Here is a 23709-nt window from a genome sequence, read left to right as displayed (position 1 = left end):
GACATTCGAAACCGAAACTCAGAAGAGGATGAGATGGAGGGGGGAGATGGGGTGTTCAGATTACCCTCCCTACGTCACTCAACTCCGGTATAGGCCGTCAGAGCTTGCTGTTTGTGTTTACTTGGTCGCCCCCTCCGTTCTCTCTAAACTCGCCCTGCCTCGTCGCGCCGAACGCTGCACGAGGCTGCAACACAATAGGACCGTCGGTGCGAGCTGACGTTTCCTACGCGGTACAGTAACGGCCCTTTAGCGATAGTAGCAGCGGTAACCGCGTGGAGCTTCGCAGACGTCTCTCGTAACCTTCCGGGCGCGTGTCTTCCAAAGGGAAACAGGATATCCCCGCCCCCTCTGCCCTCGCTCCAAACGTACTCGTACTTTCAAAACACTTCCTTTCCGGTAGAACGCGGCGGAAACCGCGCGCTGCGGCCGCCGCTGTATCGCTGCCACCAAGTGCCGCAGTTTTATTTGCCCGTGGCTGCGGCGAGACGCGCCCGCGCGTTTGTCGCGCAAAGTTTCGCACGCTCGTCGAGACTGCGGTGTACCTCGTGCATTTCGCGTCACCGTTTTCGCAGCGTCTGGCAATCATTGCCGAATGGAATGTCTGACGTCAGGTGAGGTACACTTCTTGTGCGAAGAGCGTACTCCAAGTGCGGCTGGATGAGTGCGTTTGCCTTTCTCTACATCAACGCGCCTTTCTTTCTAACGCGCTAGGCCTCGCGTATTGTTCGCGAGAAACGACCCTTACACGTTATGGGACTGTTGACCGTCTTGCTCCTCTGCCAATTAGAAAATGCGAGGATCACGAAAAAATAAATATTATATTTCAATGTTATTTGTCATCTCGTAACCGAATTTTACTTAAATCGAATTGCGTCCTGCCTGGCGTCGTCGCCAACTGCAGATGCCAATTCATTTACACAGACATTTACACAAATTCGTTCACGACGAAATTTATTGCACATATCAAGAAAATTCAAAGCTAAATTGTGTGAAGCGCATATTGCACGAAGTTTCCCAACATGGACAGAGTAGTAATTTGTAGGCCTCTGCCACCCTTTAATGTCGCGGGCTTTAATGTACCGAATATAACGTGATCTTGACACCTTGAAACTGCGTACTGCTCTCAACTTCGAAGCGATCTTCCGAATGATGTGAAATTTCGCTTGCGCAAATATGCAAAGTATTGCAGTGCAAGTTGGCGAGCTACCGTTGGAGGTGTAGCTGCAACTGGTCCGCAATTCATGCGTATCGCCACGGCACTTTGGATGATAACGCACACATTGAAAGTGTTTTTTTTTTTCTTTTTGTGCAGTGCTCATGCCTCGTTCATGTTAAAGATATCCAGAAATGCTGAAAGTATTTGCATTCATTTTGATTATCTACCGATTTCTTTTGGCTTCGACGCGTGGTCTCGCCTTACAAGAACGAATAGGAAATGCGCATGTTTAGAAATAAATACTTGTATACCACATATCCTAACAGCTTTGTGCTGTTAGGATATGTGGTATACACATATCCTAACAGCGCAAATGTCCTAACAAATAGGTTGCCTTTTCACAGACGATTTCAGACTTCTGAAATCGTCTGTGCAAATATGCCGGTCCAAAACAGAGAACGTTACCATGATGGATATAACATTGCCGGCATTATTTATATAAGTTGAACTGATCTTCTCCGAAGACACATCGGTGGTTCAGCGCGATCCTTTTCAAGTTTGCTCGAACTAACTTTATATTTAGGGGCTTCATTTCGTGAATATGTTTGTTTATTTTTATGTATTTTTGCACCTCTGATGTCCACTTTTCTCGTGAGCTTCTCTAGGTGTTGCACGCGCAATAAAGTTTTCAATGTACTATGGAGGAGCACAGAGACAAGCAACTTTTAGCCCGCAAAGTCTATAGGCGTCGGCCACAAGCCTTCAAGTCCAAGCGGCGTCTTCGGCTTGCTGGACCGCCCACAGTTCGTCTCCGCGGGAGCCGAACTAATGCAGCGTGATCTCGTGACGCCCCCAGTAGTTTATACTAATTTCTTGGCTTTTACGTGTCAAAGCCACGATATGATTATGAAGCATGCCATAGTGGAGGGCTCCGGGAAATTTCAATCCCCCGGAGTTCCTTAACGTACACTTAAACCTGAGTGCACGGGCCTCTAGCGTTTCGCCTTTGTCGAAATGCGACCGCCAACGCCACAGCCGGTATCGAACCCGTGTCTTTCGTATCAGCAGCCGAGCGCCGTAGACGTTGTGCCACCGCCGCGGATACTGATGGAGTAGTTCGGCCGCGTATATTTCAAATATGGTTAACGGAACTATTTGTGACGACTCATTGTTTTTTATACACGGGAAGCGGGCTGTGGCGCCGCCCTGAAATACCGACAGCACGACAATATGTTGCAAGTCTAAAATAAAATTATTCAGCACGAACACCTGCTAGAAAGCCAGTCTCTTTTAAATGACCAAAATTTCATTACATTCACATTATGGTTAAAGTAGCCACAACCCGAATGCGCGCCTCGTATTGGATTCGCATTTCATACATACTTTGAGAAGTCATGTGAATGTAACACTTCGGCCCACAAAATAGAGTGCATTATCATATTGCCACGCCCGCTTCATTCGGGTTTGACCAGCAAGGACGGTTATCAACGCTCGACGCTGACCGCGTCGCAGTGTTCGAGAAGCTTCGCGTAGTAGATCGTTTCGTTAAGATTGTGCGCATGACGCGAATAGTCTAGATTATTCCGGAGCTTGCGCGACCACCAGTGATAAGACTGGAAAGTTCGATGCGTGATGTACAAAAGACGCGCGTCCCAGCCATGAGCAGTTTTTCGACGGTCGACGCTCTGTTCGCTGCTATCAGCGTACGCTGCGTATCAGTCTATTGCTGTAGTTTAACTTTCAGTTTCCCGGCCACAAGTTCGGCCAAATAAAAAGTTTCATCTCGGATACGCTCTCTGCTGCCTTAGTCGACGTCACGACCACGTGACAATATCTTAAACGCAGAAGACCGCAATGTTGTTCAGTCTGTTTACGTCACGAAATCTTATCGATGATTAGCACGAATGACAGATTCTTCTATCGTTCGGCAAGATTTATAGAAAGGACTATGTCTACATCGCATATAGCCGACCGTACGAAAGCGAAAATAAAAAAAAAGGCAGAACAGAAAACACAATAAACTTCTGAAACTTTTCGAAATCACAGAGCAATTTAAACTAAAATTAATAACAATAATACTTCTTTGGATTTTACGTCCCAAAAGAACGGTATGTCAAAACAAACTCGTTCAATTCGAGCAGTTAAACTAAGTTTCAGTTCCCATTATAACATCGGGTACCTTTCCACGTTGATCTCACTAAGCACTTCTGAGCACTTGCCAAGAAAGGCAGGGGGCGGCCGCCCCCTCTAGTCATCTAAGAGGGGGGGGGGGGCAAGAGGGGGGCAAGTCTGCTCCACACATTCACTTAATAGGGAGGGGGGGGGGCGCTGCGATGAACCTTCCCCCCTCCTTAAGGCGAACCCTGCGCACGATGGTCGTAAATGAAAAGTGTTGAAGGTATTTAATTTTTTCACGTGCCGTAATTCACTCTAACACCTTCAATTTCCTCTGTATGCCAGCAATCATCCTTCCCGAAACTATCACCAAATTTATTAACGGCAGCTCCTACATGTCTTTAAGTGGCGTTCACCAAATCCACATTTCACAGGGCCTCCTAAAATTCAGTTTCAGAGCTCTGGAACCCTTGAAAAAATCTTTCATTAGAAAAGCTGTTTTTAACGCGTATTTTTTCGTACCGAATCCAGGCATCAGCAATACCCAGACCATTGTTTTCCCGAAATAGGAACTACGTCAGTCGTTGAGCTTATCGGGGACAGCGGCACCTGGCGTGTAGGTGAAAGCATGGAGATTTTAACGCTCAGTAAGCAATAAAGTTTTGCGAGAGAGAGAGAAAAACTTTTATTTGTGCACGAATAAGAGCTCTTCCCCGTAGGGTGAAGCCCTTAGTTCAGGGCCCCATTGGCTCGCGCCACTCCACGTGCCCGCTGGAACAGCCGACGCTGCTTCTGTGGCTCTGATCATGCAACGCCACATGCCTCCTACTTCCTTTACCAACGTGAGCACAGAAGGCTTTGAGAGCGTTCTTGCGATTGAAGGGGATAGAGTTCGATGGAACTCGATCACTTTCAATCGAATTTATCAATGAAATTCGCATCGTATAACTGCACCTTGACATCGTCATAATGACATCCATCGGGTGTGCAATAGCATCACAGATTGTTGCTGTTGTTGTTACTACTTCGACTTTATGTACAAAAGTTATGTTTTCACAAATAAAGCTGACACGAAACGGCAATGCTTCAATATAATGCTAAATTTGATCTTTGTTATTAGCAGTTGGACTGGTAAAAAGACAATAGGCTAAATTCGCGTCAATTTTCAATGCATACTGTTAACGCCCCTGAGCGCTAGTACATATATTGAGTGCATTGCAATGAATGTAATTGGCGCACACAGCTTGAACATTGTCTGCACATTATCGTTAACTTGTGCGACATTTTTATTCAATGTAAAATAAAGACCTCCTTTGGATACCGAGAGAGCCTACTTCGGAGCAAATGTAGGCATGAAGATACAAAAACGGACGGTTAGTAAAGGTTATCAATAACTCGCATGAAATTTCCGTCACTGATACCACCTGATTTTCATCACCGCCTTCAATGTGACGCTCACTTCTGTCGCACACTTCAGCATACACAGCACACAACCGCGATAGGCTCTCTATAAGTGAATTTGAACGCTTCTCGGAGAATGCTCTATAAAGCAGACTACTTAGCAACGCTGCTGAAACTTCATCAGTGCATCACAATTAAAATACCGTATGGTATTTTCTCGAAATGACACCCTCTCTTACGCTTTGCTTTGTGGACATTGAAAAATCTGCCCTTACGCAGTTTGTGAGATGCACTTGCTTTGGGATCATTTAGTTTCAAATAATTTTTTTTGTTAAGTCGTAATCGACCTATAACTCTGTGACATTTTTTTACAGCGCCTATCATATGCTCTCTAATTAAAATATCGATGTGCAGCTTCGCTTAGATTACCCTCGAGATGCACAAACAGACTACGCGGGTCCTAGGTTGCCCAAAGACTTGGGGAACACGAGCATTCAGTAATTTAGAGACATGTATAAGCTATCAAAATACATAAAAACACTCGTCAAAGTCGCCAACGACATAGCCGTCGTTGTCAGCAAATATGAAATTGCCGCCTGTGGTTTTTGCTGAAAACGAGACAGAGAGAGAGAAATGAGGATAAGACAGGGAAGATAACCTCAGCTGGTACATCTCGTTTGCTACCCTATAGTCAGGGGAAGATGAAGGGGGAAATGAAAACATAATTGATCCATTCGTGATAAGAATCGGTATAACACCTGACCTGGAAGTCGTGGGTTTGACTGCTGGGTCATCGGAATCAACGAAACCTTTTTCCTTCTGATTTTTCTTCGTCACCTGTATTTGGCTGACATATTCGTGCGTCGGAAATACGTCCGTGAAGCCTTGGTGGGTCCCGGCATGAAACAGTTTCGTGTTGAAAGATGGAAAGAAGAGGGGAGAGAAAGAGCATGCGTGCAAAAAAAAAATCTTTAGGAACGGGATTCTTATGGTCTGTCTAACAGGCCAGTGCAATAAGAAAGTTCAGTCAGGAAGCTATGCAGTATCTTGGTTACCGGTTGTTTTTTTCTATAAAGAGGGAGAGAAAGCATTTATGGACGTAACTGCTTTCTTAAACCCCGCACTTAAAAATACGCTCGCGCATCATCCTTCATTTGACCTGAGTGTGCGTCGTTATTAACTCTGCGAATGCTGTGGTTTTTTTTTTTTTCACAACCACGTCGAGGCATACATATAACGTTTTCTGGCGCTTCCAACCTAGCTAACATCTTCACTCCTAACGCACGGATGTGTGGTGCTATGGTACATGGTGAGATGCCGAAAAGCCCATTTTGCCGTAAATTGCAAGTGCTGTCATGCCTTCGCGTTTCTATTCGGCATATCCTTTCCGTAGGTTGGTACTGGACTGGGCTAACTGGTGACGACTCATGCTTGGGTTATTTGTTTTCGGTCTTTAAGTGGCGCACAGCCTGAACCCTTTAGGAAAACTAGCACTTTATCCAGGTGAGAGTGAACTGCAAGAGAACGATGTATACCAATGATGCGTGCCGATATTTTAGGACACAATTTATTAGACTAACTGGCACCGATATCAAGCGATGCAGGACTTTCGCTTTTTTTTCCGCGCTCTCTTAGCTCATGGCTGGATTTGCTGCTTAGGGAGGGCGCTTATGCGCATGTCCTAACGATGGTACATTCTGTTCCCTGAGGACTATTTTAGAAGAGTTGAATATTGGGCGGTTTGGTACTTTGACATTAATATCGCCGTAAATTGCACGATGAAACTGCACAAAGTGTTCGCCTTCTTTTCTGTTGGGCCGTCTCGTTGCATTAATAACGATGATATTAATGAGTAGCGCGTCTTGGCTTAGTTGACACTTGATGAAAAGCTTTTTTGCCGCTAATAAGATGCAAACAATACGAAGGGCACGTAGACGGTGACGCGGGTGGCCACACCTTTGTGTGTGCATCTCCTAGGAAAAATTCTTCATGAACCGTCACATTTGCAGTATGGCTTGATCGTAGTAATGAGCAAGCCACTACACTGAAAAAGGCGGGGGAAAAAAAGTGGTGACAAACCAAATTTTCCGTCGCCCTTAACTCGCAATTTTCTATTTATCGCAGTACTAAACGCTTTCATTGAAACGTCCGATTCAAAAGGACAGCTACAACTTCGAACATACGAAAGTTTACGCGTAAATTGTTCCTTTTGTATGGGTGCAAAATAGGGACTATGGCCTTATATCAATCAAAGTATCAAATCAAGCAGGCATTCATTCCAAAATAGCGTTGATATTTAATTTCCTACTGAAGTAAACAACGTGAAGTACTGAAGTTTCCTACATGAATTAACAACGCAAGCGTTAGACGTTATGATGATTAATGTTCACCAACCCTATGGAAAATCAAATACTTTCCTATAAAACCTCGAATTTCGAGAATGGCAGAGCTTTCAGTAATGGCTGAGCGTTCGCGCACTCCGATTCATGTTTATTCATCTGTAAATTTGCTTCTTAGGTTCAGAATCTCCTGAAAGTAATCAAAATATGTAAATGTGCTGCTAAACGATTTCTGGAAGCTGACTGCCAGTCATAATAGGCCTTTCTTTCGGCAAGCATTACCTACGTCTTCTACCACGGTAATCTTCAACCCTACTCTTGCACATCGTAGGCTGAGTTACTTAATCATTGATTGCAAGTAATATCCAGTATTAGTGAACAACACAATGCCGCCTGCTAAAAATAAGTTCTTCGTTATTCACCGTTGATGTTCACTTTAAGTCTTTCCAGTATAATATCTTGAAAACTTCTAAACATGCATTGAATTCAAGACAAGTTAAACAGTAGTGGCTAAGATGACGGCTTCAAAAAGGCCCACGTTCAGATTGCCGCTAAGGGTAATACAGCTTTTTATTGCGATAGCAATTATATGGACAGTCTCGGCTGATTTTTGCCGTCGCCGCCGTCATGCAACGTATATGTATATGTCTATATATATATATATATATATATATATATATATATATATATCAAAGCCACAAAGAAAAATAATTCAGGAAAACTTTCCGACGCGCGGAATCGAACGGGCGACCTCCCGCTTTCCAGCGCGCGGCGTTAGACGGTTAGGCCACGAAGAGCCCCGTCTTTCAGCCTGCTAACGGCGAGCTATTTATATACACCACTTACATCAGTATGCGTTCTGAGTTACTACGTAGATGGCGCGATGTCCGCGCGTGGCGCGCTTTAAAGATCGTGGCCCCGTTCCTGCGAACGTGGTCGCCTTCGTGCGCTTATCTCGAGGAAAGAAGGGGGCGGCTGGCGGGGGAGCGGGGGGTTGTATGTCTTGTGCTTTCCCCGCGATGTCTGCGCTGAAGTGGCAGAGCGTACGAAGGTCGCTTCGACGCTGCAGCGGCCGCGTTTGCGAAAGGGGCGCGCTGTTCAAACGGAAATAAGTAACGACTGGGACAGTTCGCGCTCGTCCTGTGTGTACCTGTTCGTTCGTTTCGTGCGTCCTGCTTTATGTTTGAGCAGTGCGCTTCCAGTGTCGAGCTGTGACGCATGATAGTTCGCGCTCGTACTGTGTGCGTTCTTTTCGTGCGTCCTTTTGGCTCGAGCGACGCGCTGGCAATTTCGAGCTGCTTTCCGTTCTTCGCGTTACATTCCAGTTTATTGCTATCGCATTCATTGCTTGTCCGTTGCGGCGAAACTGTGACTTTTTTTTTTAATTGTGATACCAAAACGTGGTGTTTCTTCAAAGCGAGGGGGTCCTCGCTGTAGAGTAATTCATTTTGTTTGCCCCGAAAGAGAAGGTCGACGGTGCAATAAAAGTTATTGCATTGTTCGTGGAAACGGCTGGCGTGAACTCGGACACGCAAGAAATCGCAGTTGCAGCTGCGGAGTGTTTTTACTGAGCCTGTGATCCCTAATCGTCAATGCTCCTGCACTGTTCGCCTTTCACCAAAGCGTAAACACGTATCAGCCATTCTCGTCCGCTGCGCTGTCACAGACCGCGCCAATCAGCAAGGCAGGCAAAGTTTTGACTACAGCACCTTTCAATAGAAGTTTTGTAGGTAGGTGGACTGACGCAGTCGGAAGTGGCCAGTGAGCATCTTTTATCAAATGCTGATTACCTGTATCAGCAAGGGAGACATGCCAGTGTTCGGCAGCGACTGTCGGCCGATTACTTCGTCGCGTCCCTCGTCCGTGAAATCCAAAAGATGAGTTGGTGGTAGTGAATTGAGCGAATGAACAGGGAATTCATGTTGAAAAATTAGCGCGGCTACGATAGGAAGGCGGCGAGAAACCATACTAACTGTAAAAAAAAACTATGACATAAAACTTGTGCACCATTTTTTGTAATGCGGAGGGCCTTATTAATATGTCTATGTATGCGTGTATGTGCCAGCTTTTCCGCGTAGGGGAAAGAACTTATGGTGATTTCAAATTCTGCCGCGTACCCGCTGCAACAGCAGTGTATCGTGTAGCACGTTAACGGTACACGTATACCTGCAGGATGTCTCTTTCATAGCTCCATGAACCCTACGATGAGACATCGGCCCGGTTATCCCTCATGAGCATGCCCGCAAGCGAATTGAGCTCGCAACACCTGAAGAGCGAAGCACTAACTTGCTCTCCGACCAAACAGTGCAGGCATCTCTTGCTTCTACGACATCCTCAGTGCACGTACGAGACATGGACGCCACGCGGCAAGCCCACTGGCATCAACACTACGAAGCTTCCGATTCGTTACAGTTCTTTTATCTATAAGATGCGTTGATGACGTTCGAATAGTGCAGCTAGTGTTTAGCTCAGTGGACATACACTTGCTAGTTTGTGAAGTGCCGATAAGAAACAACCATCGTCGGAGTGATCTTGCTGATGCGTAGATTCTTGGCCGTTCATTCATAAAAGAACAACGTGTGAAAAGACGCAATCGCATCTTTCTGCCTCAATTCGTGCATAACGGGACGCAGCAAATCTGGTGCGCTGTGCTTTTTTTTTCTTTCCTGATGACGAATCAATCCGCCAAATTCACACACCTGCGTGGATTTTCTCAGGATGTTGTAAGTTCATATGATAAGGGCAGTCGAGTAGATTCTGTATTTTTAGATTTTCAGAAAATGTTTGACACCGTTCCACATGCTCTTTTGCTACATAAATTATCTTTTCTACGTCTGCCTGCTTCTGTTCTCGGTTGGTTGAAGGATTATTTATCTCGTAGAAAACAGTCCGTTCTAGTAATTGGTTATTCTTATTCGTATGTTGACGTAGCTTCCGGGGTGCCACAGAGTTCTGTGTTGGCTCCTTGACTCTTTCTTGTCTATATTAATGATTTGTCAGAGGCGCTAGCATCAAACGTGAGGCTCTACGCGGATGATTGCGTCATTTACAAATCAGTACACAGTATGGATGATAATTGTGTTTTACAACTTGATCTTGACGCTGTGCTGACGTGGCGCGAGAAACGGAAAATGCGTTTTCCGTTTGCTTAGTTAGTGTTGTTTGGTTAGTTTTACCTTCTATTCTTGTTACAGCTTGTCAGATGCACAACTTTACTGCGTTTAACATATTAAATACCTTGATGTCTACTTCTCTACCGATTTATCTTGGAATAAGCATACAGGTTATGTAATCGGTAAAGCCAATTATGTGTTAAATTTCATTAAACTGGACTTCAAGTCGGCCCTCAAAAGTACTGAAAAGAAGCTTTGTGTGTCACTAATGTACAACTTATACTTGAATATGTTTGTACAGCATGGGATCCTCATGGTCAAACTCCAATTATACTTCAACGCATACAAAACTGTGCTTCGCGCTTTGTCAGTGGTAATTACCGCTTTATTTCCAGTAATACCCGCATTAAGAGTGACTTAGTTTGGAAACTTCTTCAGCAGCGAAGAAAATTCTTGCGATTAAAGTTTTTCTATTCCATTTTTTGTTATGAAACTTGTATTAACAAAAGTTTATACATGCTGAGCTCATGCTACGTATCCCACAGAATATATCATTCGAAAAAAATCTGTGAAATAGGCTGTCGCACGGGTGTTCTTGCTCATTCTCCTTTTATTTTTTCTTTTACTATTCCTGAATGTAATAAGTTCGATGCTTGTGTTGTCTGTCTTCCCGCAGACGTATTTTATTCTCGTTACAAAATATGTGCTTTAGGTGAATGAGCAGGCACAGCTGCGCGAACGTACTCTATTGTTTTGATTGTACAACTATTTGATGTTTTTTCGACCCCCCTTACAATAATGCCCACTTGGGTGATGTAGGCTACTTAATAGATAGATAGATAGATAGATAGATAGATAGATAGATAGATAGATAGATAGATAGATAGATAGATAGATAGATAGATAGATAGATAGATGGATGGATGGATGGATGGGTGGATGGATGGATGGATGGATGGATGGATGGATGGATGGATGGATGGATGGATAGATAGATAGATAGATAGATAGATAGATAGATAGATAGATAGATAGATAGATAGATAGATAGATAGATAGATAGATAGATAGATAGATAGATAGATGGATGGATGGATGGATGGATGGATGGATGGATGGATGGATGGATGGATGGATGGATAGATAGATAGATAGATAGATAGATAGATAGATAGATAGATAGATAGATAGATAGATAGATAGATAGATAGATAGATGGATGGATGGATGGATGGATGGATGGATGGATGGATGGATGGATGGATGGATGGATGGATAGATAGATAGATAGATAGATAGATAGATAGATAGATAGATAGATAGATAGATAGATTAATGGATAGATAGATAGATAGATAGATAGATAGATAGATAGATAGATAGATAGATAGATAGATAGATAGATAGATAGATAGATAGATAGATAGATAGATAGATAGATAGATAGATGGATGGATGGATGGATGGATGGATGGATGGATGGATGGATGGATGGATGGATGGATGGATGGATAGATAGATAGATAGATAGATAGATAGATAGATAGATAGATAGATAGATAGATAGATAGATAGATAGATAGATAGATAGATAGATAGATAGATGGATGGATGGATGGATGGATGGATGGATGGATGGATGGATGGATGGATGGATGGATGGATGGATAGATAGATAGATAGATAGATAGATAGATAGATAGATAGATAGATAGATAGATAGATAGATAGATAGATAGATAGATAGATAGATAGATAGATAGATAGATAGATAGATAAACCCTACCAAACGTCTGAATGCGAATGTCGTCTGCTGCAGGGACCTCAATAGTCCGTTTCACGCGCTACCCGCTAAGCCGCGCCCTCGCTCCAATTATTCCCAAGTAGCATTTGAGAGGCTGTGTATATTTTCCAGCACCTCTGGACGTTGTTTTCCCAGCTAGGGTGGACAATTAAGGATAGCTCACGCCATTGGGAAAGCCTTTGGCTTACCGGTGCCGGCGTGGGCGGAGCCACCGACTTAGCCTGGGGGCTTTGGCCTCGGGCCGCAGTTTCTCTGGGCCATAACAAAGTTCTTGCCGTGCCATGCCATGTGGAGTGTCTATGTAACGCGGCATTCACTTGCGTGTTCACACCAGGTGATTCGTCGTGCAGGGTTGCCAGGTTTGTCTACCTTGCGCCAATTCGTTCACTTTTTCTAGGCTGGTAGCGGTAGAAAAAATGTCTGGGCTACTTTTTGGCTACTTTCTGGTTCCTTCAATTTGAACCGAATTATCAGTATCTGGTGACGTGGCAGCTGCATGCGTTCGAGTATGCAACGTCAGAGCATAGCGGCCATGGCATGTTTACAGCTCCCAAAATTAAATTTGGCGTTGTATTACGCAAAAATTGAATTTCGCACTTTTATTGCACAAAAGAAAACGATTTTGGATACGTGGCGGGGTCTCAGGGAACATTGTTGCATGGGGGCTCATTTTGAGGACCATCTATTGCTCAATGTGACTTGAAACCGCTATTGGAAGTGAACGGCGCAATCGAAAGGGCCTTGCATCCACGGCGCTCTGCAGCCATTCACATTAGCAATTGGATATCCGACAAAGTGCTTGTGGAATTTCTCAGGAAAAGGAACGAACTGTGACTAAGGAATGTTAACTGCTCGGACATCGTCATCATGCAAGAAATGACTGCGAAAGTAACTAGAGTTTATGCCTAAATCCCAGCACCTGGGATTTAGAGCACACTTATGCGGCACTCATTGTAATTGTCGCCATAAGGCTGTTCCTTCTAGTCGTTTTTAGAAAAGTCATGCAAGAAGCGTGAAGGGAGTCTCATTTTTGCAACATCGCGAGAAACTCTGTAATCCTGCACGAAATGATTGCTAAACTCAGCAAGTTGTGCTTCAATCCCAGCAATTCTGATTTTGTAGTTGTCATGCCACTCTTATTTACATTCTCGCCAAAAAAAAAGCTCTTGCATTTGGCCATTTGAATAAAAACCTGAGTAGTTTTCACGCATGCGGGGCTACTTTTGGCTACTTTTACTGCGCTTGGCTCAAGTTGGCAACTTTTTGGCTAGATTTGACTATTTTCTGGCTATGGTTTGTCTTTTCGACCTGGCAACCCTGTCATCGCGCTGCCTTCATCTGATTATGTAGTCGGCGGTTAAAAGCCCACGTCATCTCTTCATGCTGAACAGCAGAGCGAAAAGCCCCTGAGCCACCACGGCCGGTTCACCACGACTCATTGACGAATGAACTACGCTGAAACTGAAGCTTAAAACGAAGCTCTTATTGCATTTTCTCCGTATGTCGCGTATGCTGGTTGCTATTGTCTTACCAATTATACAACTTCAGTCACGTGGTGGGTTTCCTAGCAGACTACTTCGTGCACAGGGCTTGGTATATGAACGCTCTTGGCCAATACCCCAAGTAGATTCTGTGGCGCGAAATAGGCCTCAGAATAGTTCCAAGCATTTATTAGGTTTTGTTTTGTCCCCAACATGATATCTAGAGACAAAGTGTTGTGATACATAACCAAAAAACAAATAGAATTTAAGAAACCCTCCAATCATGTAGCTTTGGGGTTTTCAAAGCATTTTTCAACGTGCAACTTTCAGCCACAACTGTTTTGATGATCGCGAAATGAGCTTTAATATCTACTGTATTGCTTGACAGCGATAATTGCCTGTGAGAAATGCGCCGATACTTTACACAGGTGGAAAAACGTATGATCACCGCCACAGCAGACGTAAGTGAACCACTCCGTGTATTGCAAAGCTTGTCCCGTTCGAAAATTGAAAGAAGAATATCGCCATAAGGCATATACAAAGGAGCCAAACTGCTCCAAAGTTATTAAGGTACGCCCGCTAACAGAAGCCCTTGTTTATGATAATTTTTGTTGAAATTAAGGCAGCCGTTTTTTCTCACATTTACCATTCGCTAGCAGGACGATACTGCCTCACGTCGGGCGACCTATGAACTGCCCTCTAGGCACCGGCCGTGGTGGTGCGGCATGAGGCATAGCCAGCGCCATGATCCCCCCGGGCAGTGGCCTGCTGCTGGAGGACCCCTGGATCTCGGGACCACCGGACTCCCTAGTAGAAGTGACAGTGCTCCTGCCCAACGGCCTCCTACTCCTGCTCCAGGTTCACAAGGAGTCTACACTTGAACAAGTCAAGGAGGTAGGCGGTATCCTATTTATGGAGCGACAGTGACAAATTTGAAACACTTGAAACAAAAGTGGTCATTGTGTTCTGACTGGGCGATCAGCGAAGCTCATTGCAGATTAGGTGTTCCAACAGGTACAAGGAATTTGGGCAGAAAATTGCGTTGTGTGCGCCTGCATAGCACTGCGTCTAACCGCTAAACCTTGTGCACCGGCAGATCGCAGACGCGTTCCATTACAGCGTCACTGCAATGCAGTTCTGATTTGCAGTGAAACACACCGCATTGCGGTCAAGATAACTCATTTCCTCTGGTAATAAGCTTGGAAAAGATTTGTTGTTTCGTAATAAACTTTGGCGCTGCCCCGAGGACACGAGGTAAATAGGCAACAGAAACACCAAATCCAGAACCGGGATTGGTCCTTGAGATGCGAGCCCACTGAGGCCTCGGTGTACCATGAGAGCGCGAATGATTGTGTGAAACGTTGTTGGCGAACACACCCCGGCTATAGCTATAGCATACGTAGTTCGCGGCCGCAACTTTCCGACACCCTCGATTCTAGCTTTGATCCCTTCGCTGCCCCTTACGTCCCTTGGAGGCAATTCGCCGCCAACTATTGACTTTCCGAGGTCTCTTCGAGGACCTGCTTGCGGGTATTACAAACTTTTTTCTTGCTAGTGTTTCACCGCACGCATGTTTCTTTGTTGCCCTGAGGAGAACTAAAGCACATCTATTTTTAAGAAAAGATGTAAAACGCTTGAAGTGGCAATAACCTAGTGTGCAACCGTTGTGTGTGTACGGGAATGTGGGTTACGTTTTATTACGGCTCTTGCTTTTTTTTTTTTTTAGGAAACAGCGTGCATGCTAGTTGCTGTGTTGCCAAAGAACAGAAAAGGCGCGTTGAAAAATCGTACTTCGAAGGTTCATCTTTCAGGCTCCCATTCTTTGACACAATATCATGTAATGCGCAAAAGACTCCCGTATACGAATGTTTAATTATTTGGAGTGAGCTCCATTCGTACGAAGCGGTGACACATGGCCTAATATTTACTCCAACTCATCAGATTGGTTGTGCCTCAGCAGTAATATCCCACTGCACGGCTGCCCTGTCACAGACTGCTCGTAGTATCTGGGAATGCTCTATTTAAAGCCCGAAGTTTGAACAAGTCAGCGGGTTTCACCTAAAGAACACAAAGGATACAGCTTCAAAATAGCATTTTTCAGTCTAGATGCTTAAGGTTTAAAGCGATTAGGTGCCTCTAGTCCTGGAATTCAGGCCACTTTTTGCGAACGTTTTGACCCATCTAATGTTTTTATGAAGTCTGTCATACCATGAACATCGGAAGATAGGAATATAGGTACTTCGTTTTGCGGAATTCCTCGCCTTCGAGAAGTACAGCGCTGTCGAACGTTTCATGAAAGTTATAAAATGACCTATAAATGAGGCGATAACCAGAACAGAAAATTGACTTGCGAGAAATCAGCTAAATTTATGTGGTTGATATATAAATACTCAACTTAATCATTACATCATGTAAGACTTCGAAGAGCATTTTTCACGTGAGTCTGCGGCAAGGAGAAATTCTTGCACCTTGGTCTGTAGCACAATCTATCACTGTTCATGTCTTTGTTAGCCAGACAATGGTGCTTTACATCTAACCTCAAACTTTTTTAATAAAGAAGAAAGCATCCGGTCAATATGCTCAGCAACGGCAGCTGACCCCTACGGTGTCCTTTTGTAGCAAACAGCAAAGTTCCACGACAAATTTCGAGCATTAAGTAGAGCAATACCTCCTATTGTTGCGTAAAGTCGTGGCGGCACGACGTAGGATCTCCGGTGTGTCGCGGACGCATCGAACGCCACCGTTCGTCGTGCGTTCGTCGTCGGACGAGGTTCGTCGCTGGGACCTCGCTAAAACGCCGCATCTATTCCGGCCTTAAGACAGGCTGGAGGCAGTCTTGACTGCTTACCTTCGCAAGTTGCTGCTTTCCTGCGCGTAAAAATATTGTTGAGTTGAAGGAATGATGACTACATGGTGTTTGTCACCACTAAAAGGTCAATAGATCTTTCTTTGCAGTTGGTCGTAAGATTGCTTTTCTTAGAGAGAGGTACAATGCATTCTACAATATATATCTCAAATGGGGTGTTTTACAGGCAGGAGTTACAATCATCATTACAATCATCATTAAAATTTGCAGGATGTACCCGTATAAAACTTCTCATATTCATGTAAAGAAGACATTATGATTTAAAAAAAAGGAACTTATGCAAACACCAGTGCGATGTATTAAAAATGGAGTAAATATTGCTTTGCATTGACTTACTCTCAAGTGTGAACCATGCCGCAAGAAAGATTTTCGATGCGATATTTTTATGCAAGAATGTTTTCCTGAGGGCTAGTTTGTGAACTGAGGGCGGGTTTGTGGCTAGTCTTAAATCCAAGATTCCTGAGGGCGAGTTTGTGGCTAGGCTGAAAATCCAAGGTTCCGTGTGCATGGGCTGGTAGCACGGTAATGGTGAATTTAAGGTAATATCAGACGCCACTTAGCACAACTGCTATCACACGTCAACTATGTACTCGTCGCTCTGCATTCGTACAAGAAGCGGTACGCTTTCAAAGCACTGCTTTCCCGTAGCGCTGTCCCGTTTGTCTTGTCAGGACGCTGGATGCCTTTGAATCGAAAATGTACGAATAAAAAAAAGCGGATTAAGGTTGCAAGTACGCACCACTGTATTAAGAGAAAGGGCTAGATATCATTGTGTTATGCCTTCTTGGCAAGATACAGTGACATGTGGCCCTTTGTTCTGGCTGCTTTCGGGAACCGTCCCAGTTCGAGCCTCGAAGCGTCGCCAGGCGCCTTCTGCTCGACTACTCGGAGGGGATGAATATTGGTCCGACGGGGATCATACGAGTGAAGGCTGTGCTCACATATTTCAATATACACCTAGGTCCATCGTGTCGTATTTCCGTGGCACACACACACACACACACAGAAGCATTTTCTTGACGTGAAAGAAGAACTACGGCATTTATGGAAGGTCATTCCAACAATTCACACCAACCTTATATTAAACTTTGGTGTTCCTTTAATGTTGCTCCGTGATTTTTCCACAGCTCGAAAATCTTGCACATCATTCCGCCCTGCTTGCTAGCATTCCGCTAGCGTGTTCCGGAACAATCAAAGAGGAGCTATAGCTTAGTTGCAATGCGGACGGAACAGCACAGTGTCTAGTGTGAGCACCGAATTCATATGGGCCTTGTACAAATGTACGTAGTACACTTTACTACTGAAAGTACTTCGACACGCTCTAGGAGGCAGTGGGCACGTGAGCTCCTGTACTAATTCAAACAGGTGTTGTTTTCAAATCATAAGAAGAAAACACCACACATGTAATGCGCCTTTTCCGCGTTTAACGCCAATGTCACCACCTGTGTTTTCTTTAGAAGAACGTTTCATGCTTCGTAAGCTTCGTGTAATCTGGTGCTATCCTTTCGACCTGTTGACGCAGTCGACATGGCGCGAGGCACGGCAACTGCCCCTGTACCGAGTGCTTCGCGACCGCGACGCGTACGTGTTCACGTGCGTCAGCGAGCGGACCTCGGAGCGAGAGGAGTTCACCGACGAAGAGCGGAGGCTCTGCGATGTGCGGCCTTTCCAGGCGTTGCTGAAGCTCGTCGACAGGCGTGCCGACAAAGCCGACAGAGCCGTCAACGCCCAGATTGGACTGCTCATCGGGAAAGGTAAGCGCCCTGGTATCTGTCATACTGCCGTCATTCCTGAATTCGCAGGGGCGCACTGGCACCCCTCCGCATTTGCTCCAAAAGAAAGGCAGTACGCAGGACTGCCCATCCTGTGTACTGCCTTTTCTTGTGCGTGTCTTTTCGCAATGCCCTGCTGAGTGACATACTTGCCGCCTTTTATAGACACCCGTTTATTTAACGTTTTTTTTTTGTTTGCATAGATTAGTGGACTCCCTCTTAAATCGACACACTTGAAATCACTCAGAGTCAGACTAATCCGTGAGTCTCAGTACGAGTGTATCCGGCCGCGCAGAATAATAATGACTTATTCGAGTAAACCCGGTTGAGCATAGTTTTGGTGAATCCCAATCCTAGTGACCCGACCGAGCTGAATATTGGCAATTTCGAGCCCTAATGAAGCCGAAAGACGAACATTTCAATGAGGTTGATTGCGAGTCCACTTGAGCGGAACTTTGACGAGTCTTAGAGTGAGCCCGAAGCAAAGAAATATATTTTTAAGTGAATCCTAATGAGTTCCGTTTATCTTGCCGACTTCTGCAATAAACATTGTCGTGCACACCGAACTGAATCTTGCTGAACTCCACATTTCTTCTTATATGTCAAGACAATGTCTTCCTATCAAGTTCACCTTGTCATTTTATAGTTATGCAAGCGTATATCCTGACGAGCAGGGCTGGCCAAAGATACTTTGAAATTGTATCGCGATACGATACAAGATACTCAGGCAAAAAGTATTGGAGATACAGATACAAGATACTGCCTCACTAATTGTATCCGATACGATACTTGGCAAATGTAACTTAAGATACTTCGATACATTCTCAAATTTGTTATTATAGATCCATACAATGTAGCAGCAAACACCTATACACAAAGATGTCTCCTTGAAAATTTCTGAACTGTGACCTATTTAGTTTCACTTGCATGAAATGTCTGTTAGTATCTCTAAAGTTTTGCCCTTCTTGCTCAAAGTACATTAGTTTCCTTCCAAAACAACTTATTGGGGCTTGTTTTAGCTTGTTCACAGGACAACTCTTTATCTACTTCGCAGACAGCGGTTCTTGCTTGTCATTTTGTAATTGATGGGAGTCGCTGCTCAACTTGCCGACCAGCTAGGGGGTTGCCATGTAATCACAATAACGTCAATAAGAAGCCTTCGCACGACGGCGCAAATACCGGTGTGGATTTTACCTTGTCCGTAAAAGACAGTTTGCACAATACCGTATATCCGGACAAGTGTACAGCAGCAAAAACGCTAATAGCGACTTTTTTTCTTCCTGGGGGGGGGGGGGGGGGAGTGGCAATGGGAACGCATGGTGTATACGGCGCTTGCGACCGTTCGCTAGCGGCCCGGACGGCACACATGACCGTCTCCGTTCCATTTGTTTTTGTTTTCTAAATAAGTATGTTAGTGAGCTACACAGACATGACTGGTCTCAAGCATTTCTTTCGTGAGGAACACGTGGTCACCATGTGCTGAAACATAACCGTGGAACAAAAACTCTATATTTCAATCCGCGTCCAGATTTCACTTGTTATGTACATCCGTATCGTTGTTTCCGGAATCCGGACTCAAAGTCCCCTTCAGAAATGACCTATATATGAGACATGTCAAAGGCCTCCTTTCAAATGGCAACGTCTTTTTGTTTAAACTCTCTCCGACCCCACCATCTTCACTGTCCCCGGGCCTTTGGAGCTAAATTTCGCGACTGCGGCCCGCCGGCTATAAGCTGAGTTTGAGACCCCTGTTGTATATGTAGATGACGTAAACCTGCAATGAATTTCCATATTCTCCTTAGCTGCTGGTGTAAGGTATTCTTTGTTGATATACTCACTAACGTGCAATTTTATAGCAATTTTTCTTGAACGAGAGAACATGTGCAACACAGAAATGTCTCAGACGTATTGAGTAGCTGCACGAAGCATCGCAGGACACCGCCGCTATTCGCGCTATTGCCGCTTATAGCTCCCTTTATGTAGCGATTAGTAAAAAGAAAAATATTTAAGAAGGCCTAAAACCGGACAACAAATATAAGTAAAATATAGAGGTGGTTGTTTATCAAACATTCACATTGAATGAGTACAGAAACACGATACAGACGGCGCCCTTAACAGCTATGATCACGAAGTATCGTCAACGTACCTGTTGAGACCAGGCCCGTAGCCAAAACTTTTTTTCGGGAGGGGGGGGGCACTTGCTGAAAACCTTGACTATTTGAGAAAAACACCTATTTTCATTATTTATTTTTGGTATAACCACCTACTTCACCAAAATTTCGGGTGGGGGTGGAGTGAGCCGGGCCACCCCCCCCCCCCCCCCACCAAGCCCTTAGCCGCCCCGCACCCCCGGCTAAGGGCTTGGTTGAGACAATGTGAAATTCAGTGCCTATGGAAAATTGCCTGAAACGGCTCGTTGGGGCGCTCATGAGTGAAACGGAGCATCCAGTAAAACAACGTTTCTCGAATCCCCTTCCTAACACCTTTAAGATGGCTCTTCCATTTTTATAATGCAAACTCAATTTCGCTATTTTGTTAAGCGGTAAGTAGAATATCTTGTACTTTATACTCAAGGCACGCCCACATAATAATATATTTGTTTTCAAAATCGCCTTGGCAACGTGTAAATGTGTAAACAGTAGTAGAAATAAAGCAGACAGAAGAATAAAGCAGCAATCTTTTTTTGGAAGCGCGTTGCAAAAGACATACTGCAGATACCAGACCAGAAAAACAGTGCAGAGACCTAGGTAATGTATGTGACGCAAATTTACAGCTAAGAAAGCACTTGTGCCTTGTGCTACTAATCAAATTATGATTTCATTAATTCTTTGAATAAATGCAGATGGAAGTGAAAAATACCGTACGCCAAGATATTTTCTGTTAGGTAAACGCTTGCTCTATTAGATCTAGCATCAGTACCTGTGGTGCTAAAGTTGTTAGAATCCTATTTGCATATAAGTTAATTCATTGCATGCAAGTCAAACTTATATCCTCGAGATCTTTTAAATCGCTAATATGTAAAATCCACGTGACGCAAAGCAACCCCATTATTGCACGCATCACATTTCGTTACGGATCAAGACGCAAAAGAATCTGCAATAACGACACTGTAACAACATCAGAATTTGCGCGATAGACACCGCACGCAGTGGAGTACGCGGCGCAGGACAGTGGCTATGAGCAAGTGTAGCGGCATTGGAGCAACTAAAAAGAAAAGAAATCGAGAAAACAAAAGGTACGTGGGCTGGGCGTAGACGTCCGCGCGCTTGTCTTCCTGATCTTCTACCCTCACCGGATGACTCTGACGTAAAAATAAAATACCTCCACTGCCCTTAGACTTATTCAGATCGCTTAGTGGCACCAGTACCAGCTTGAGAAGCGGAGCTTGGCCAGCGATGATTGTTTCGCACGGCTGTGTTGCGATGGAAGTACCTTGTATCTTAAGATACACGATACATTATCGAATGTATCGGAAATACAGATACTCGTCTTTCGAGACGTATCGCGATAGAGATACAAGATACCCAAAGTGTATCTAAGATAGTATCTAAGATACATGTATCTTCGATACTGCCGAGCACTGCTGACGAGTTACTGTTGTACAAGCTTGTGTTAATTATCACAGCGTCGCATCAGAACTAAGAGGGCAAGAAACTGTCAGTTCTTCAGCGCTTGCCTCGTTTGCTTTCTTCCCCTTCGCGCTTGAAGTCGGACGAACTAGCGCTGTTGAACTCCCTACCGTAAGGCCTAGATTAAAGGCTTATAGCTAAGGCTCCGTGTTTTCGGTTTTATCCGAAAAAATTCGATAAACATTCGCCGGTAAAATTTTTGACAGTTCGGATTTATCCGATAAACTCCGATTTCTAGGGCCAATATGACCTGGTTCCGTTCTTAATCGAAAGGGCAAGGTCTGCGCTCATTGATACATCTTCTGATTTGACCGATTTAAAGTTTACCGCGCGTAGCTGTATTAGGCGATGTAGCTGTATTGTGCTCCGACTCAGCTTCCTACATGCAGAAGCTTCACAAGGACTTGCAACTCTCCAACCCCGAATTCAAGGCGCTTCACTTCAAAGATCCGTGCCGCCTACTCAACAACTCTCTGGAGGATGGAATCAGGAAGAGCTCGTTTAACGTAGTTCACGATTTTGTTGTGCACTTTCCTGCCCTGTTGAAGTCGTCACCAGTCACCAGTCAATGGCGTGATCCAACCGAATTCTTCGCATAAGATGTCACAAGTCTGTTGGACCTCCCTGACGAGACTGACCGCTTAACGACTGTCGCAGACTTTCACGGATACTACGCTGTTGTCGCCGAAAGGTGGAGACAGACATCTGAGAGGAACCTGTACGATCAACTACATTACACCAAAGAATCATTTTGGTACTGTGTTCAAATTGTGAATCCGAGTGTGAAGCATGAGCTTCCCTGCGCGTTCGAAACCTATGCGCCTATTTTTCAATTAGGGCTTCTTGAAACTGACGACGTGAGCCAGCTCCTGAGTGATTTTTGCGAACTATCAGTGCTATGAAATATGTAACATTACTGGACCGCTTTCGTTATGGAGTCTTCACAATTTTCAGTGGCCAGTGCTTTCTCCCTGCGCGCTGCGTCTTCTGGCGCTTCCCGTTTCTAGCGCTAAGGTTGAAAAGGAATTTTGAAAGCTGACAGTCGTCAATCGAAAGGAGCGCGCTTCGATCACTGACAGCAACCTCGCAAAGTATGCTTGCGTGTTTTAGAATAATCTTTAGGCATAAGGTTGTTATACGCAAGGTACAGGTGTTTTGTGTTCAAGTGTTTCGCTTGTGCGTATATGTTTTTGTGCATTGAAACCTTCTAGAAAAAAATGTGCTTCGTGTGTTTTGATCTTTTAGTATTCAGATATGAATTGATCTAAGATTTTGGTGTTTCGAGAATAATACAAAACTCCGAATTTCGGAGAATTGGGGATTTACGAGAAATAAACTCCGATAAACGCCGAATTTCCGCCAAAAATATAAACTCCGATAAACACCCGCCGATTTTCCAGAAAAATTAACACCGAAAACACGGAGCCCTTCTTATAGCTTGTAATTCACGTAGGTAAACGTGCATGTTGGCCCAAATTTTTGTCTGTTTTCATTCATCACTCCTCTTCTGAACACCTTCTCTTTTTTCTCTTCGCCTCATACTCGATAAGCAGAGTAGCAGGCCATCAAAATTTAATCTGATACTCACCGCTGCGTTTCGTTTTTGAATAAATTGGCTAAGTGGTTTTTTTATTGATGGGTTTAGCGATCTCATTTATTTTACACAAAGAAGCAATTTGATTAATGGAGGAGGCTGAGCACAAGGCCGCCTAAGTGCTCATTGAAGTAATCTCACTTTGCAGCAAAAGGGTATCATGCATAACACCCATGATACAATGCACAGCTGAACAGGTCTTGGAAGCATTGCAGCTTTTGAAGACAAAATAAATTACAGAAAGGTGTTGCTTAGGAAACGCATTATTGCAGCAATAAAAAATGGAAAATGAACTGAAGTTCACAACATGCATAAATTCTAACGAAGGGGCCGCATCGAAGTGTTAAATTGTGACTGTGTTAGAATTATGCACAGTGCAGACTTCTATTTCGCGAGGATTCAGTAGTTTTCGCAGGCTATTATTTACCGTCTGATAGCC

At 44.3% G+C, this 23709-nt stretch overlaps 1 protein-coding gene across 1 annotated transcript in view; it reads left to right on the top strand.

Moving 5' to 3' along the window:
- The first annotated feature begins 457 nt into the window (after positions 1-457).
- Positions 458-23709, top strand: part of LOC119390614 (phosphatidylinositol 4,5-bisphosphate 3-kinase catalytic subunit beta isoform) — a 76576-nt gene continuing 53324 nt past the window's right edge. Inside the window, exons 1-3 of the mRNA XM_049415318.1 lie at positions 458-611; positions 14069-14303; positions 17798-18029. Coding sequence (XP_049271275.1) covers positions 14154-14303; positions 17798-18029 — 382 coding nt within the window. The 5' untranslated portion in view covers positions 458-611; positions 14069-14153. The remainder of the gene's footprint in view (positions 612-14068; positions 14304-17797; positions 18030-23709) is intronic.

Source organism: Rhipicephalus sanguineus, chromosome 4, assembly GCF_013339695.2.
Source record: "Rhipicephalus sanguineus isolate Rsan-2018 chromosome 4, BIME_Rsan_1.4, whole genome shotgun sequence".
NCBI lineage: Eukaryota > Metazoa > Arthropoda > Arachnida > Ixodida > Ixodidae > Rhipicephalus > Rhipicephalus sanguineus.
Note: the sequence above shows the minus strand (reverse complement) of the source record. Positions and strands in the feature narration are given on the sequence as shown.